Source organism: Apteryx rowi, unplaced genomic scaffold (assembly GCF_003343035.1).
Source record: "Apteryx rowi isolate R43461 unplaced genomic scaffold, aptRow1 scaffold_47, whole genome shotgun sequence".
Lineage (NCBI taxonomy): Eukaryota > Metazoa > Chordata > Aves > Apterygiformes > Apterygidae > Apteryx > Apteryx rowi.
The window spans coordinates 1,052,330-1,071,506 of NW_020450727.1; the positions used below are offsets into that span (position 1 = coordinate 1,052,330).

Sequence of the window (19,177 nt, forward strand, 5' to 3'; positions counted from 1 at the left end):
CTTATGTTTCTGATCTTACAAATGGTCCACATGTTAAAAATTGAGCTGTCTTAAAGCGTTTCAGGTGGGCACTGAAAATCATTAGTTACTTCAATGTGTGCTTTAAAAATAAAATCATTAGCATGCAACTGGCAGTAAAGTATGGGCACCACAAATTTAGACCAGCCTTCTTACTTTAAGTTAAGTGCCAGTCATTTTGATGGATATTTTCAGTGTTCTTGATGAGTAGCCCCAACTAAAACATTTGTCTTCCAATAATAATATACGACCATCTGCAAAATTCTATAAACTGAAAGTCTTTTTTTCCCCTGCAGATAAGGGGATATTTATTATCCAAAGTGAAGACTCCAACCTGTGCATTAAAGCAGATACAGCTGGCCTTGTTCTAGAAGACTGCGATCAGCTCTCAAAATATATGTTATGGAAATGGGTATCTAATCGTCGTCTTTTCAACATAGGCAGAAGTACTTGTCTAGGACTGAACATCAATAAACCAGAACAGCCGTTAAGTATGCTTGAATGTGATTCAACTCAGTATTCATTGTGGTGGAACTGTGATGGAAGAACGCTAGTTGGTGTATCAGAGTACAAATTAGCTGTTGAAAACAGCAAACGTATTGTGGCAAAAAAAAAATCAAATCATCAATGGAAGCAGTACATGTCCTATGATGAAGACCTTTGTGAACATCCGTTTCAAGGTAAAAATAAAATGTTGTCATAGAAATGTGTATGGGAACAGTTTTCAAAAGTTCTTTTGAAGCAAGGTCAGATGCTTACAATCACTTCCAGTCTGTATTGTGGTTTGAGACTCTAAATTCCTTCTTTTTTATATGGCAATAATTAAGAAGAGGAGAAGAACCCGTTGCATAGTGTGTTCATCTGTTATGTGGACACAAAAAATGTACTTCTATACTTGCAAATCAGGAAATGCCCACTTCAAATTCTCTATAAAACAAAAAGCTGAGCTAAGGATATGTTGTTGCCTGTCTTGCAACTTTCATCATCAAATAGACCCAAAGAAAAAGAAAAATTTGAATTCAAATCACTGAAAATCAACCTGAAATTCCGATAGGCGTTAACCAAATGTTTGCAACATTCAAAGCCTGGACTCTGAACATGACAAGCTGTCGGGCAGAGATCAGGCTTTTGATTAATCCTGGTGTAGGACTAGCGAAGGGGTACGAGTTTATCTCAAGACCAGCATACCTTAACAAGTTTCCAGATATAAGGACTAAGATAAACCTGTTTACCATGAGCAGCAGCACAGCCAGTCTGTACCTTGACCCCTGGTTCCCCTTCTCCTTCGGCATTTCTTTAGAGGGGAAGGCCTTACGTTTGCACAACACATCTCAGACTGGAGCTGTTGACTCTGCCCACGTGAGCTGGCTCTTTGGGTTGCAGAGCTCTCGCCTCTGTGGTTTCCTCTGAATGTGTAGCTGGTCTTGGCCTCTGCTACGGTCTTTCCTTTGGAAGCTGTGATAACTGTGAAAACACTATAGCATCTGACCATTTCTCTAAAACCTAGTGGAGTTTATATTTAAGACCAGAGAGAAGATGTTTAAAACAACAAAAAGCCTTAAACGCTTGCTATGTAAAGCTAGTGAGATGAAAGGAGACCTGGTTTATTCCTAGTACTCCAGGAGGCATCTCAGAGAGGAGGATCAGCCGTAGGCAGGCCCTTCTTCTAACCTACTTCCAGGAGCAAAGTAACTAATTGCACTGGCAAAGTCTGATTCACTTCCAGTTTCTATCTCCCTCCTTCCCCCTCAGCATATGCACGTGCAAATAGAAGCCAACCTATGAATCCCCAAGTTGGGGAGTGGGATTTCTACTCTCAAAGAAAAAAGTATACTTAACTATGGTGAGAGGACTATAGCCCTTGACTTTGGCTTCTTACCAGGACTGAGGTAATCCTTTGCACCTCTGTAGCTGACAGAGACGTAATCCTGACTTTTTTTTTTTTACCTATGCTCTTCCTATCATTTATTAGTATCAGGAGGCTTTGAAAGATATTTACAATGTATAAACTGCTTCTTTATGTGTCTCTGCACAGACAGCCATTAGCTCTGGAAACCTCTTGGAAACTGGCAATATGTACTTATTCTGTAGTCAAAGGACTTTGATCTTTAGGCTGTCATCACAGGATCTTTGGCAAACAATTTCAGTCTAAATGTGATTGTGGTTCTTTAACCTTTCCTAGAAGCTAGTGCTTTGAGGTTAAGAAGGTACTCAGTGAGTTAAAGCTTTTACAGCTTTCAGTTGCACTTGATTCTTTTAATATTTTCATACTCAAAATATAATATAAAATATTTTAAATATTTTATAAGTCATTGATTGATGTAACAACAAATATATGTAACATAGCTACTCTTTAGCCAGATTATTATTCACCATGATACAAAAACTTATTTAAAAAAGCCTGTTATTATTATTTCTTTGCCTTTCACATTTCCTTTCCCATAGATTAACAAAGAGAATGGAAGAAACATTAGAAATTCATTAAAAAGAGTGGGAGGAGCAGGACAAATCACACTAAATTACATGTTTGTTAGAAGAGTTAAAAATAATAAAAAATAAACAGAGCCTGCATTTGAGCATGTTGTGATTCTTCTATCATTTTATGTAGTTATTCTCAAGTGTAAATGCAGATTTTTGTATGATAATTTTTTTTTTTTAACTGTAGTAAGTCATGAGAATGTGCCTTTTTTGCTGATGACAGATTTCTTAAACTATTATTTCAGAATTCCGCTCACTGAAGTTTTGCTGCTTGTACTTGTAATAATGCTGTGGTATCAAGTATAAATTAAAATCAGCAAATAGCATTAAAGAGACATTTTGTTGTTATTGTCACTGTTAATAACAGAAATAATGAACTGTGGGACAAAAAAATCTCTGTGAATGTGTTCTTCTAATCTCTGCATTTCATTTATTACAGAAACGTATACTTTGCTGGGAAATTCTTTTGGTTTCCCATGCGTTTTTCCATTTAAGTATAACAACAAGTGGTATTATGAATGTACAAGAGATGGAAAGGAATTTGACTGGTGTGCCACAACAAGTCACTATGAACAAGATGAAAAATGGGGATTTTGCCCAAATGCTGGTAGGTGTTGCTTGTCTTCTTTTTCCTAAGTAAAAGTATCTCGGACCTTTATTAATAATTCTAGGAGAGCATGCTGTTTTGGATTACAAGATTACTTCCCTTTCATTAGAGGGGGATGTCTCTTTAAAAAAACCCAAAGCAGACTTTATCATAATTCATCATGTTTGGCCTTTGGAGATCCAAGACCTGATCCCAAGAGCAAAACTACAGAGGGTGAGCAAAAGGATGCGAAGTGCTTGCTATTTTGTGCAGCCTGTTGACCTTACCCTGCAGCAAAGCCACSTATATCTCTTTCTGTCCCAGTGAACTATAGAGAGCTTCTCTGAAGCATGCGAATTAAAGAGTGCTTCTGCAAAGTCACATTCTGCTTTTGACTGCATAACATCTTTTACATTCCTTTACTACCATGCTTACATTTTGGGCCTAAAACATTTAAAAGCAATAGCTTTAAAAGCATTTGCTATCTGAAAGATTTTGGGCATATAATTTTCTTGAATATTAAAAATTATAAATTGAATGCTGTAGTTTTCCAAGGAGTTTAGCCCATTGCTTCCTGTGAGCTCATGCAATGTTTCAGATCTCTATTGCAAAGCACGTTATAAACAGTTGAAAATATGACTTTATAATGTGAATTTCTGGACGACCTTAATAAAAGATGGTGTTTTCAGCCTTGCTTATATTATGTAATTATAGTAAGTTTATTCACTTGAGTAATGGATAGAAGGGGATATAGGTGACTGCTCCTCCACAAGGTGGGTGAGGTGTTCATGATGTGGATGTTTCCAAGTTCAGCTTTAGAAACAAGTGATCAGCTGGTATAAATTAAAACATAGGTCTGTTGGCTTCATGAGAGCTGTGAAAATCACCGCCAGCTGCAGATCAGCTGCTGAGTATTTATCAACCATATAAAAAATGGAGCAGTGTTTTATTCACTTAGTGCCCTATTTCCACATGTACTTTAACAGAGGAACATAAAAAGGAGTTCATAAAGCATGTTTCCATTTTGATTCCGCTGTCACTAATGAACTAAAATGTTATAGGTATTTTATTTCTGATTGTTGTAATGTGTGTAGTAATGCGTAGTAATTTCTGATTGTAGTAATTGTAGTAATTAATCTGTTTTCGAGCAGAGAGTGGCTGTGATGTTTTTTGGAAGAAGAACCCTGACACACACGTTTGCTACCAGTTCAATCTTCTGTCTGTTCTCCCCTGGAACGAAGCACGGGTCGCGTGCCAGATGCAAGGAGGAGATCTGCTAAGTATAGTGGACGTGGAAGAGCAGAACTATATAAGTGACTTAAGCAGTGAGTAAAGATTGTGTAGTGCTAATGTTTGGTTTAAGGACATGCTTAACTTATTCAGTTGGAGAATGTTTGAAATCCTGACTCTGAAGACTGTGGAATTTTGTTGTAGCCTTCAATAAGGCCAAGAATTCACCTGCCTCAGTGAAGTCTGTCTCCAGTGTCTCTGTATAAATGCCGTGTGCTCCATAGGGAGGCAGTTCAGCTTGCCTTTCTTTGTAGATCGTATAGGAAGTCTGTAGTTAGATTCCCAATTTACCTGTGAAAAAGGGGTTAAGACATGGAGCTTAATACTATGTATTATGTCTCTCCCACTGCTGCTTTCAAGGCTTCATCACATAACACACTTCAGTAAAGTTAGTTGAAAAAGCAAGGATGAAGATAAGTTACAGCCTTAGTAAACCAAGTTCAAAACTGGTGGCATGTGTTATGTGTACTCTCACTCTCCATGGTGATTCCTATTCATTCTTTTTAGCTGTAGTTACGGAGCGTGTTTGTTTTCTTTGAAAAATTGTACAAATATTTACCTTTCTGCCATCTACCATAATGTCCAAATGTTAGCCCCTGCTGACTTTTCTTTGTAAGCTAATGACTAGAACTCTCTAACAGGCTTAAAGCAAATTTCCTACATGGGAAATACGACATTTCTCTGCCTTCATAAATGGGTGGTATTCCTTCTTTGATAAGCTTTTTGAATTTTTCCCATGCAGAAAGTCTCGTACAAATTTTGTTTAGTCTTCTGATAGCATTGCTTTCACATATACTTTAGTGTGAGTGAAGAACACCAAGTTAAGGAAAGGGGTTGTAGAATTGCATTGTAAAGGCTGCTTCAGGTTCCAATGTCTCTTCTTTCCCATTGCTTCCCATTATTGTCTATTTTCAATTGCAGGATATAAGAAAACAGGAAGTTTTGAAAATTATATCATTAGCTTTTTGACATGCCTACGAGTTGTAAAGGGACTAATGGCTATTTGTTTTATGTCTCACAAAAACCTGAAACAGGCTGGCATTTATGCAGCTGTTTGTTACAGATTTAGCTTCTAAGGTCAGCAACAACTTGTGTCAGAAGGGTTTGCATAATGAGTAGTTTTTGAAGGGATTTTGTTTATTTTGTCTGTTTCAGGGCAGTTAAACGCCACAGACATTGTACTGTGGACAGGCCTGAATCGACTGGAGGAAGATGCTGGCTGGCAGTGGTCAGATGGAGCACCATTAGTGTTTGTGAACTGGAGATCAAGTACTTGATGTTCCTCTTGGATATGTTATAGCAGTGTAATTATATACTCTCTGTAACTGCAGCTTAGATGCAAGAGTGCTGCTCCTACGTCTACACTTGAAAAGTGGACTAAGTGAATGGGAGTGCCTCTTTTTGTAGAAGTATTTGTTCGTACTCATGAACTGAGCCACTTCTAGGGTTGTGGCATCAGTTGAGATGCATCTGTTCCAAACGTTAAGGATTTGGCCCTTCTGTCATTTACTTCTAATGGTGGTTTTTAACATTCTGGTTACATAGTTAAAAGCTATGCTCTAGTTGATCTTGTGGAAGAAGGGTGTTTTAATTTGTTTGCATGAGCGCATGAGCTTTGTGACATGGTTTGCTACATTTTGGTGTGTGGCCACCAGCACGTATACTGTAACACTAGGACTTATTTCAGCCATTCATCTGATAGCAGCAGCCAAGGAAAGACTGACACACACGTGTAAGTCATGATCGATGTTCACCTGTCCAGTTCTGCCTCTTATTATAGTGTTGGCCAGTTGGTGTAAAATTGCTGGAAGTTTGGATACATGGGGATGTTTATATATTCATTCAATAAGATGTGGAAAGTACTGTAACACAACTTTACAAATAAGAAGTGAATTTGTATAATTGTGTGCTTCTCAAAAATGTGTTTGCAGATGTCTCTGATATCCGCTTTCAAGAAAATCATTGCGCAGTGATTAATTCAAAATTGAAGTACGGCTGGCAAAGTTATTTATGTGAATCTGGATTGCCTTTTGTATGCAAAAAATATTTAAATAAGACAGAGCATGAAACTTTGGGTGAGTCCCTCAGTGGTATCGTATTTATGGGTGTGGAAGAACATATACATATGAAGTATACATTGCATATAAAGTTTTCAGAACAGAGTCTTAGCTGGAGTAAACGTATGGGTTTGCTACTTTAAGTTGAATGCAGTTTTCCTTAGCTGTAGTACTAATACTTTTTTCTGTTCAAATGCAGCCCTGGAAAACATGCTGAGGCTCTTAGAACTGCCAAATCATTTTAATATGCATAGCATTTAATTGGTTCTTCGCATGAACAAAGAGACTTACGGAACACTGATTCTCAGTGTATTGCAATAGAGCCACACTTGTGAGTTTAAAAGGAGTTTTTCAGCTCAGAGTGGAATTAACCAATTGCCCGCAGAGAAGAAAGTTGTATAAATGCAGCTCTAGATTTGCAGTTATTTTTATGGCATGCTGTACTTTTCACATGATAAAAAAAGCATTGTACATTTTTTCTTAAGTGTGTATGTATAGTGAGTGCAGGAGGTACAGTTTATAAAATGCCTCAGATTCTCATTCTGTGAGAAACTTAAACACAGAATTCTGTTTTTTAGAATATTAATTTTCATTTTTGATAGGAACAGGTCACACAGGTTCAACTTTTTCCTGATAAATAAAGTTTCCCTACTTGCTTCAGATAACAAAAAGGGGCTTACCTAAACTCTTTTCAGCTAAAGCATCTGAAAAGGCTTCAGGAGGTTTTGAATCAAGTCCAAACATAATAGGGACAAAAGTACAACATGTGTCAAACTGGATAACAGTTCTATTAGTGTGTTTGTTACAGTACAACAGCCCAAATGGTTGAGTCATAAAGTAAGTGGGAGAAACTTCAGTTTGGTCTGCAGATGGCATTCCATGGGATGTGTATTTTGTCCTCCTTTAGTTATCTTGGATGACTTTTGTTTTCAGTTTTTGTAAATAAGAAAATAGCTCTGAATACATTATGAACATAACATAATCTTGGCAATTTTATGTAATATACTCTAACCTTGTATACTTAATTGAAAGATACGTGGAAGTACTATGCTACTCGTTGTGATGCTGGCTGGTATCCATACAATCGCAACTGCTACAGACTTCATAAGGAGGAGAAGAGCTGGAGTGATGCTTTTATCTCATGCCAAAGTGACAATAGCAGACTCATTAGTATATCCTCCATGGCAGATGCAGAGTTGCTCCTTAACTTGCTGAAACGTGGTGAGTTTTGGGAGTTAGTTTAAACCACGCAGTGTATCTTGAAGTATTTTGTGATGCATTTCTAGGTAGCTATTTAACGTTGTTAGTCACTTAAGCATTATATTACATGGCACACCCAAATAATACATAAAAGAAAAGGAAAGCATGATGTTTTCTCCTTCTAGGATCCTTAAAAATTATAGCTACGCCAATGAATTTATTATAGTAAAGAAACAAGTAAACAAAGTAAATGTGTTGGAACACGATGAGGAGCTATATGCTTGGCTCAGTGTTTAAGGAGTATATAACTCCAAGGCTTTCGTAAGGCTGCTGGTCACACTTTATTTGGATTGTGTGGCCGTTGCATTGGAGGCATGATAGGCAAGTGGTACAGTCAGTGGTTATAACAAAAGTCAGAGATTCACAATAAAATGGCCAGTTTTTGTGGAGCCCTCATATACCCTCTTCTTCTCATAAGCCCTCAACAGTTTAGCTTTTGTCCTTGCCTGTTGTTGGCTGGTTTCCTGGAAACTGTTGTGAAATATCCAGTGATATACTTATGCAAGAATTGTGCTTTAAAGCAACAACAGGTTAGAGTATTTTTTGCTTTGGAAGTTGGCCTTGTCTTAATTGCAAAGTTTCTACCACTGCTAGTATTTTGGCAGAGTCCCCTTGATGAGCACAGGGTGTATCAAAGAAGGAGTTCTGCTAGTCCACATTGTCTTAAGAGGTAGTGTAATTACACTAAGAACTTAATGAATAAAAGCTGTCTTGCTGGTGCAGCAATACCAAGAGTTTTGTTGTCATAGCAACAGCAGAGGTGTAAATATTTTGTACCTCCAGCTGACGACATTGTGTTGGCTGAACTTCATAGTTTGGCCGTGACTTTAAGCTTCCCTGAGCAGGGGGCATAGTGACATGTTTTATCAACTGAGCTATACTCTAAGCTGTGGATGCAGGACAGTGCATTATACTGGATTTACAGGGCATTCTCCCCCTTCCCTCCACCCCCATCCTCTCCACTGTCCTGTCTCTCTTTCTCCTAGGAGATGAACCACTTCATCGCCTCCCTCACCTCCATTAATGGATAGATACCTGATTAAGCCAAGTAATTATTCTCAACTTGTTTTCAGCTTCTAAGTCTGCTTCTTCTATTTCAGACCTATTTCAGATCTCTGTTTTCAGAGGAAGGGTTTATGCACCTTTATGTGTCTAGTTTTTCTACCTGTAGTAGCTGGTCAAGTTAGGCATTACCTCAAACTGCAGCCCTTCTCTTTCATATATGTCAGCCCCCATGGCTACAGCTGTCACTCAGAGAAAACCTAATGTTGACCACCCAGTGAAAGAATACAAAAAGAAACCACCTTTCCCTTCCCTATCAGGCTTTCTGCCCCACGCAAGCGTCAGAAAAGTGTATATGCTCTCAGTTTGACTCTTTGGAGCGTTTCAAAGACTATTATCATGTATGTTGGTCTACTTTTGAAACATTTTAGCCTTCAAGGGCAGCAGAGCATTATCTCATCAGTAAGCTGTCCTAAAATTCATGCAACTCAATTAGTTTTCCTGAAAGAAGGTAATTTTGACTGAAATACTGTGAATAATTCTTAACAGTGATGTGATGTTATAGAAACAATGAGTATTATTTCTTCATCATTAAAATCTAAAATCTCATTCTCTTCTAGAAAATGTGACTGAAACGTGGATTGGATTATACAGTAACAGCACCCCAGTTGTCTTTCAGTGGTCTGATGGCACCCCAGTAAAATTCTCAAACTGGCACAACCAAGAACCAAGTGTCTTTCAAAGAACAGGACAGCTCTGTGTTTCAGCACAAGGATCTGTAAGTTTCCTCTTCTTATTGAAAGAATAAGACCAACACTTTTATTTTGCTTATAATAATTTATTTTCTCACTGTGCATACTTTTTTAAACCATGACCTGTAGTATGATTTTTGTCATTTGATGTCTAATGTATTCAAATAGTGATAAATGCAATGTAGGCTTTAGAAACCAATATGTTTTGCAGTGCTAATGCACAGAAAATTAATCATAGATTTTGAGCTTATGGTCGATTAAAAAATGTTACATACATAAAGCTTGCCAAATGGAAGAGAACAAATATCAGTAGGTATTTTGATAAAGAGAAAGTGATTTAAAATCTGAGTAGTATATATTGTAATTTATGGTGTGTCAGATTCAGCCCTTACAGCTTGAAATTCCTATTTTGAAAAACTGTGCCAGCTGTGCCAGTTTTATGTTGCTGTCAATACTTATGCATCTTATGCAGCATCTTTCAAAAACAAGTAGTAATCTAGATCTACGTAAAACTATAAAAGTTGACAGCAGATTGAGCAGATTAACCCCACATCAGTCAGGTGTTGTAAGACTGGGAGTCGTGCAAATAAGCTTACCCTACATACTTTTGCATCACAATTCATGGCACCTGTCAATTTTCTCTTAATTTTGTCAGAATTTTACTTTAAAATACTTAAATTCACTGATATGTGACTCACAAGCGGACTCTAATCCAATTTTGTGGTAAAGTATGTTTTGTCAAAGTGTGAAAACTGTGTCAAAAAGAGTTTCTATTGTCTCTCCAGTAGTGGGTCCAGATTGCAATCCTTATTCAGGCAACTCATGGGAAAGCCAGGACTATTACAGTGAACTGGAAAAATGGGCTCTCACTGGAAGCAGAAAATAGGATTTTGGTAAAATTGTATTTTTAGATGCACAAAACCATATTTTACTCATTTTGCAAATGTAAACAAACAAATGAATACGTAATAGTATTGCAAATGAATACATAATAGTATTGGAAAAGAGGGTTCAATATGTAATTCTTCAAGCATTACTTTTGGTACATGTACAGTACTCAATGACTGAAAATTATACAGTTTTTGTAATATTTTGAATAAGGACTGCTCAAATATAAAGACTAATCTTACAAAGAACTATAATATAGATGAGAAATATTCAATACATGATTCTGAAAAGTAAGTGCTCCCAGCATTCCCATAAGTTTAGTCAATTGAAATGCATTACATTCCAAAGAGTGATTCAGAGAGACAAACTCTTTTCTATGATTAATGTGAAAAGTCCTGCTGACAGTATTGGCAAAACTAAGTGGGCCAAGTAAGGTTAAATAAATGAATAGAGTGAGAAAAAAATTGCCTGTCTCTTGTTTTTCTTAAAAAGTTAAAATGGGAGGAGAAACTGCCTAGTGTGTGTGCATATATGTGCATGAGGATATGCATGTATACAGAATATATATTTTTTATTTTTCTTAGGAGGGACATTGGAAAGTTAAAAAATGTGAAGACAGATCTTTCTATATTTGTAAAAAAGCGGGGGAAATTGATAGTGTCCCTTCTGACCTGTCCTCAAGGTGTCCAGAGGTAAGGGCTTTTTGTCTTGCTTGTTTTTAGAGCTATATTAATAAAATAAAATTGTAGGAAAGCTCTAAATGTATTTATGGAAAATATATTTGAATATTAGTTTTTCTTGTTAAAAACATGCATGTTTTCCTAGGGAAAAATCCTCATTCCTATTGTTTGCTAAAAATATAGAAATTTAAATTTAATGCAAAATTAAAAGCTTTTGCAAGATGCCCTTTAGGGCTTGTTGCATAGTCAGTGGTTGTGAGCAGTTCCTATTTCTTTCTAGTTCAAAAGTGAAAACACTGTTGTACGCCATCTGTACAAATAATGGCTGTTATACAATGCCTCATCCCACACATGGTTTTCATACATTTAAGTGGAATGTCAGGGTGAAAAACAATCAATTTCTTTGACGTGGAGAATGAACTCTTCCACTCAAACATTAGCATTCCTTTTACTTTCAAACAAAAATGGGAAGGAGAACGGCTATCTAAATAGGATATTACAATAGGTCTTCAGGCTTTTACGCTCTGCATTCTAGTAGTAAAAGGTACATGTTAAAATACGATTTTATTTGCCACTGGTTTCTTTTCATTGTGTATGAAGAACAAGCCTGTAGACTTGGTGTTGTTAAAACTTTATTCAAAATTTGAAAAATTTTGTGAACCTTTTTTTTTTTTAATTTTTTTTCCCCATCATCAGAAATCTCTCTTCTGTAACTTGCTTTACTCCTTTAGCTCATTGTCTTCCTTTTTTAACTCCCTGTGTTTTGTCTTGAGAAGTCAAGAACCATGGTCAGCTTAATTGAATTATAAGACGACTGAAGCTGTACTGTCTGGAGCTGGATCCATTTCTTCCCCAGACGTACAGCAGTTTGAATTAGGCTTCTGGTCAGATCATTGTGGAGTTAGAAGTTTCATACATTACTTCATTTCAGATTAAAAATTTTGAAATTTTAGGATGATTGTGTTTGCTTCATTTGGACCAATGTATTTTATCACTGAAGAGTTTCAAGTTATTTGTGTAATAATAAGTTTATCATAGTCGTGGCCATGAAAGGAAAGTGCAGAGCATCAAGAATGCGAGTTGCTAGGAGCTGACGGCACTTCAATATTTGGTACATCACAAGATCGCGGCTCAAGAGATTGAATCATTGGTCATAAACAGTGTGATATGCTATGACAGCCTTCCTATTTGGGATAAATATCTGCTCATAGGTGTTCCCCACTCTGTAAAAACATGCTGAAGCCTGTTATAGTTCCTTGAGTTCTGTATATCTTTTTTTTTCTAATGTGATGAAAATTTATATTAATTTCATCAAAAGAAGACAGTAGTAAGCTTACTCCAAGTTGCATTTTATTTGAGACATTTTGTCTTGACAACTTTCTTTTTCTGTTCAATATATATTTTGTTGCTCTTGATGCTGTAGTTGTAAACAACGTTAATACAAGAAAACTACTTATTGGCCTAATTTTCCAGGGATAACTTGCCTTCATTTCATCCAGATTTACTTTTGTTAATTCCTTTGTTGCTGATCTACCTTAAATGCACGGAATATCTGTTGATATTTCTCACATTTGATCTTTTACTTCATTAACCTCTTATTGTCTTTCATGCTTGGTTGCTGGTAGATTCTCAGGGAACTTTGGCCTCAGGCGTAGTTGTTTGCTTTTATAAAGCTTTCTAGTTTTATCTGTTCTTACTGAGCTTTTATCTTATGTTGATTTTATGACTTGTGCATCAGATAAGCTAGCCTTTAAAATGTTCTGCGGTTCTGCTGATTGGAGTTTTTGCAGACCAAGTTACTGCAGAGATCTGAGCTCTCTTTTTTTCCCCTTATCCTTCTGTCTTCCTGAGATTTATGATATGATAAGCACTTTTTTCCCTTAGTAGTTCAACTGTTCTTTTTTCCTAGTCTGTAGGCTGTTAATGAGAATAAATGTTTTGTTGCAAAGGTCAGATTCTTTATGCAGTTTTCCCCAACACTGAAATAGTTTTTAAGCGTTTTCCTTACACCAGCTTCTGGAATGGGTTGTGGAGCTGTTAGCTGCTTGATAACAAAGTTGTAAATTACTGCGTACAAACCTATATCTCTGCTGGTGACTTTCTTCAGTCCTCTATGCTTTAAATGGTGCGTCAAAAGATAAATACTCAGTACTGTACTATTATCTTCATTGCTATTGTAGTGGGAGAGAATTGTACTTTTGAGAAGAGAACTGCTGTTAAAGCTGTGAAACCTCATAAAGAGAAGTGCAGCTATTCAGAATAATGATCCATCTAGCCCTGTGTTCTGCCTCCCACAAGTGGCTGCAAGCAGATGTTTGGGGAAGAGCAGGACAGGGCAAACCTGTATTAAGCTTCCCCCGATATTCTCTTGTTCTCCAACCATTCAGGGGATTTCCTGAGCCTGTTATGATCTGTGTATTTAACAGCCCTCATTGGATTTCCCCTCCAAGTGCTTGTCCAATTTCCCCTTGAACTCATGTGAACTTTCTGTATTCACAACATCCCTTAGTGAGGAGATCTATAAAACTACTGCCCTTTGTGTGGAAAAACCACCTCCTGTGTTAATCTGTCTCCTGCTAGCTTAGCTTCATTTGTTGTCCCCTAGGTCTTGTACTGAAGTAGCCACCCAGCTTCATGCTGCTTGCTGTTGTCCCAGCCTACTCAATTATTCCTTATGTGGAAGCAGCTCCATATGTTTGATCATCCTTGTTGCCCTTCTTTTCTAACATGCCTTTCTGAGATTGGGTATCAGAACTCTAAAAAAAATGACAAATGATGGATTTAAATGGTCATAATAGCTTTTCTATTCTTTCTCTCCTTATAACTCCTAGTGTTAGATTTGGCTTTTTGACTAAGCTGTTGTTTTCACAGAGTTTAACTCTCCTAGCTCCTGAATCTGCATGGTGAGAGTGAGGTAGCTGTCCTTCACTTTATACATGAGCTGATCAAGGAGTCTAAGGGGAAGGCAGGGGAGATTCCCCATGTGCATCACTTCATACTTATCTGTGTTGAATGTCATCTGCCATTTTATTGTCCAATTATTCAGCCCTCAAGTTTGGATTTCTCCATCTATGCTTGCTCTCACTACAAACGTACCAGCCTGCAGTTCCTCTGCAATTTTATTTTAGATAAAGATGAGTGTCAGCTTGCCTTCTTCCAATCTTTAGGCACCAAGGAAGCTTTAAGAGGAGGGTTATACACTGCCTTCTTATCTGCATTCCCTCAGAGCACTTGGGTGACTACTGTACAGTCCAGGTAATTTGTTATTCTGACTGTTTGTGCCACAACCTCTCCCACAGTTAATTTAATTTCTGACATCCTTTGCCCTGCCAAAGAGGGCAGGCAGGAGTAATGAGAAGGGGAAACTTGTTGAACAGCTGAAAATGCCAAAACACTTGAACAAGAATGAGAGATACAGGGGCCGTGAACATGCTGTATGAACAAAGAAGGATTGTGTCACCACAGCAGTTCTTTCACTGCAGTAACTAGTAATGGTGTAAGCTATGTTGCTATGTCTCCCCCAGCTCTGCAGGACTCTACAGGATCCCCATTGTATCCCCTGGATGCAGCAGAATTCTTTTCATGGGAAAACGTATTTTTTCCCTTAGTGAAGTCATAGCTCTTTTGTATAGAGATAAGGAAGATTCTCAGTCAACCCAATCATTTGTTTATTCACAAACCAACGTTTTCTTTTATGTGACTTCTGAACAATACATATGTATTGTTCTCAGATGAAAACATAGAAACCAATACTATAGTTCTTTTTGTTTGTGTATTTTCATGCCATGTGGGAGACTGTGCGCAGCAGCAAAGGCAATCATCCAAGCACTGAAGGGAAACGACTGTAAAAGGAAGCAGAGTTTTCCGTCAGTTACTCAGCATGCTCCTGATATCAATTAAACACATTTCTTAACTAGAAGCTGAAATTTGCCTCCTCAGATTTGGCAGGGCTTAAGTATGTGCTTAATGTTCAGGCATGCTTTGATTGCGGTCCTGGATAGGTTTGGAGCATCTTCTTATGCATTTTATTGTACTAAGAACTGAAGCTGGATAGCAGAAAAAGAGCTTATCCATTTCTCGTTCTTCTCCTTTTGCTGTTAACATCATCATCAAGTTGTGTCTGATGATGTCTGCCTGGATATTGTGCTTGTTTACTACTGTGCTTGCAAGTAGCATCTCCCTGATGGAAGGAGCAAAGCAGGACTGTCATGTTCTCATTTCTGTGCAGCTTCAGGATAGATTGGACAGAGATGGTTTATCATCTCCGTATTCTCTTGATTGTTTAAAACACTCAAGCAGGAAGACCAAGCAAGTATGATATGTGAACTCATAGAGGCACAATTCATACTAGATGTGGTATAGTCTTCTTGACATCCAGAGACAGGGGTGTAATAGGAGATGAGGTGGGCTTACCACTGATTCAGTGTTCTGGCTCATTTGTTAAGCCATAAAAATGTATAATTTTAATTCTGCATTGAGTATGATGATTTTTTTTTTTTTTAATTTGGAAGTCCTGTTTGAAATGGAGAAAGAGCTGAGAAGAGGTAAATAACTAGAGTGTATTGCTGTATGAAAAGCCAGCACCGAAGCTACTTGTGTTCTGGAATAAATATTTCAGTTTTCAGTTGAAAACAAAGGGCAGCTGTAATCTTTTTTTGTTACAACTTGACTGAATCTGACATGTAGTGTTTATCTCACACTTCAGGTATTAGATATCAGTAATGAGTTACTACAACTATAAACCAACAAGTGCTACTACACACTTTATGCCAAAGAGATGGCTATCTGAGTGGCTTGGCACGCATCCCCAAAACTGAGTCAGTAAAACAATATTCAAAGTATAAAATTGAAACAAATGTAGTATGGGGGAGGATCACCTTAAAGTTGACTGCATTTTTGTCATACCCATCAAAAACATTGCCACCTCTTTCAGCTGGTATCGAGGGCTGAGTCAGCCGCTTGACACAAGGGCAACCCTTCACTGCCCTTCCCAGCAGTAGTACTTGCTGCTCTGAGTCCTATCCCAGCTCCCACTGTGGAAGAAAGCTGCTCCAAGTCCTATCCCAGCTCCCGCTGTGGAAGAAGGAAGAGGAGACCATCACCTCTGAACCATGCTTGGCCTGCTCACCTTTTCGGTAGCTTGATCTCTTATAGCTCCACATGCCTTACTGACCCCTTTCTTCCTTCTTAGCTGTCCTTTTTTTCCCCTGTCACTGCAAAAATTGAATTTTTCCAATAAAAATCCTTGAGCCACCAAAATCGGACTTTGTATATACTGCTGAGAAGCCTTGCTCCATATAAAAAGGCATATAAACCATCGAGGCTATTTTTGAGATTGCGCATGCTCATACTGACAGATTGTGCATGGTTTTGAACACGGTAGCTGTACAAATGGCTGTTTTCAATTTCTATCTATGAAAAGCACAATAAAGCATATTTACTATACATTTTAGCAAACTTTGCATCTCAAGTGCAGTCTTAAAAATCAATAGTTTAATGCATATTATTGTAAGCAAAATTAGAGCATATTGGGATATCTGATACCATTTTTCTGAAGGCATCAGTCTGTACATGTTCAAATTCGCAGCTGAATTAAAGACCAGTCTCCTTTTTCCTCAGAACTCATATTTCTTTCCTCATAAAGTTAGCCCTAACCCCAAGACCTGAATCTGGCATGCCCTGGCCCTCCAGTTCCCTGTTACCTGTTCTCTAAGTGCTGGAAACATCTCCTTCATCCCCACTTTGCCTTGTTAGAGGGCTGCTGTAGATGGGGACAGCTCCCACCTCCTTCCTTCAAGTACTTCTCAGTCTGGGTGTTCTCCACCGGTAATAAATTACTATGCGTCTCCCAGCTGCAAAAGATACTCTGTTCAGCAAATGCTGCCTCCTTGCACTGCTGGGATTTTTACATAACTTTGTGATGAAAACGGAGAGTTATGTGCAAGGGAAGGAGAAAGAATATGATGTTAATGGGGAAATAGAGATTAAAGGTACGTCAGATTCATGGCCTCCTCCAGAAGGTAAGTGTCTTCAGCCTGAAATGAAATCCAGCTCCATATAGTCAATGGAAACCCTCCGTTGGCTTCTGTAAGGAATGGATTTTTGGTCTCTGAATCCTGACTGAGGCCTTTAGAGAGCTGGCTTGTATTCAGATCAGGTTTTGGATCTGATAACTTGCATGTTTTCCAGGGAAAATATAGTTGTCTATGTTTTGGTTTTGGAGTGGGGAACTCATTTGTTCTGATGTCTTATCCTTATCAGGGCTTCTTGTGTTAGAAAACTTCAATCTACATCCCTTTTTTGTTACTTAATTTTGTTTGGTGCACATACAAGTACGTGAGATTGAGGTGATGACGTTAGGTAGAATAAGAGAGCGCCGGCAAGCCCAGCTCCTCACAGTGTTGGCCAGCTATGGCTGAGCAGGTCCCGTGTTGGTGGAAGGAAAAGGGCTATAGGATCATGAGTGGTGATCAGATGGAAACCACAACAGGGGATCAAGTCTTTAACAACCAGATTAACTGTTCACTATATAATAATCTATAAAATAATGTTCATTTTTTTTAAGGGATGGGAAAGACATGGTGGATTTTGTTACAAAATCGACAGTACCCCTCGAAGTTTTGAACATGCTTCCAGTGGTTATTTCTGCCCACCTGCACTTGTATCAGTAACAAACAGGTAGTTAATCCTATTAGACAGTGTGAAGATACTTTTAACAAGAGCTATTCTAACTTTAGAAAGTGATGCATGGCAAAAAATATTACCATTATGAAACAATAGCTGTGTGAGAGTTAAGCATAATTACTAACATTGGCTAAAATAAAAAGTGTGTTTTGCTTCATTCTTTAATTGAAATTAAATTTGGTAAAAAGCAATCATTAGTCTGATTTACATGTATAGCAGTGTGCACTTATATGAGTATGCAGGAATCCGAGCAAAATGCTTTCTACAGAGGTGTGTAAGGTCTTTAAAAAGCTTTTATAGTGTGCTTGGTAACTATGCTGAAAAGTGACAATGTATTCAACTTTTATAATCAAAACATGTCAAATTTTAATTCAAATCAATTACTGTTTTATAAATGTTTCTGTTTAGTTTTGCATTTTACCTGGCTTCTCAACAAATAGGGGGAGAGAGTAAATGTTTGAAAAGCATTTAACTTCTCTGTCCTTCCTTGCTTTGTTTCTATTTACCTGTATTCTGGTTTCAGAAAGGCTTTCTTGACTGCAAATGTCCAAATGCTTGGGTTTTCTCTGATATGCTTATGACTTACCCTTTATGTTGAATTCCCGTAAAAGTTTAAGACATACTGATGTGTCAAATAGATACATTACATACATATTTTAACCTACATGTATTTATTGTAATAACCTTCAGGAAGAAATCTTCTCTTGCTTTAGGACAGGGGAAATACTGTAACCATTAGCAATCAGATGGGTGATAGCTAGATTTTTTAGGAAAGCACAGGCAACCTAACATAAGGAATTATATTAATGGAAATTTTGCTTGCTAGGTGATTTCAGGATTAAGCCCAGTGAATGCTATAATATACTACATTACAACAATAACCCTTACTAGGAGAATAAAGGACAAATTCTGGGCGGCTGGGCATTTACAACTCAGACTTCACAGGGAGCTAAGGGCATGCTGCACATCACTAGAAGCATGTGTCAGTGTTTTTCTCCTTATTTTTATTTTATTCTTGCTGGTCAAAATAAACAGCCATCACTGTATATTATGCTGTTTTCCAATCCCAGTGTTGGAGTGGCAGAGGAAGCTAGCTGTTAGCTTGGCTTTTTTTTTAATTACTGCTTAGGTTTGTTGTTCTGATATGACAAGTATAAGAACTTTTCAGTGTATTGATCCTAAAATTTTCATTAGGATATTCATTTAGAAGTAGATTGTACAGAAAGGAGATTGATATAAAGAGACAACATGGCAAAGAAAATGAAAATTAAATTAAAAAGTCCTCAGTCACTCTCAGAGTTACGGATACGTTCAGGTTTTTACATTGACATCATTCTTAAAGTATTTAATAATTCTTTTCACAATATGTTAAATCAAGAAGGTATAAAAGTCTTTATTAGACTGGGAACTTACTGTGCCGTATATCTTCTCATAGTGAGCTGATAAACTAAAGCATAATTTTGTATAATGCTATACCAGTTA

General features: G+C 37.5%; 1 protein-coding gene across 1 annotated transcript in view; it reads left to right on the plus strand.

Annotated features, from left to right (window-relative positions):
• The first annotated feature begins 242 nt into the window (after positions 1–242).
• The window catches only part of PLA2R1 (phospholipase A2 receptor 1), a 43,202-nt gene continuing 24,267 nt past the window's right edge, over positions 243–19,177 (plus strand). The window contains exons 1-9 of the mRNA XM_026077979.1: positions 243–698; positions 2,936–3,103; positions 4,234–4,407; positions 5,528–5,641; positions 6,304–6,447; positions 7,462–7,650; positions 9,312–9,469; positions 10,916–11,023; positions 17,577–17,689. Of these exons, the coding sequence (XP_025933764.1) occupies positions 416–698; positions 2,936–3,103; positions 4,234–4,407; positions 5,528–5,641; positions 6,304–6,447; positions 7,462–7,650; positions 9,312–9,469; positions 10,916–11,023; positions 17,577–17,689 (1,451 nt within the window). The 5' untranslated portion in view covers positions 243–415. The remainder of the gene's footprint in view (positions 699–2,935; positions 3,104–4,233; positions 4,408–5,527; positions 5,642–6,303; positions 6,448–7,461; positions 7,651–9,311; positions 9,470–10,915; positions 11,024–17,576; positions 17,690–19,177) is intronic.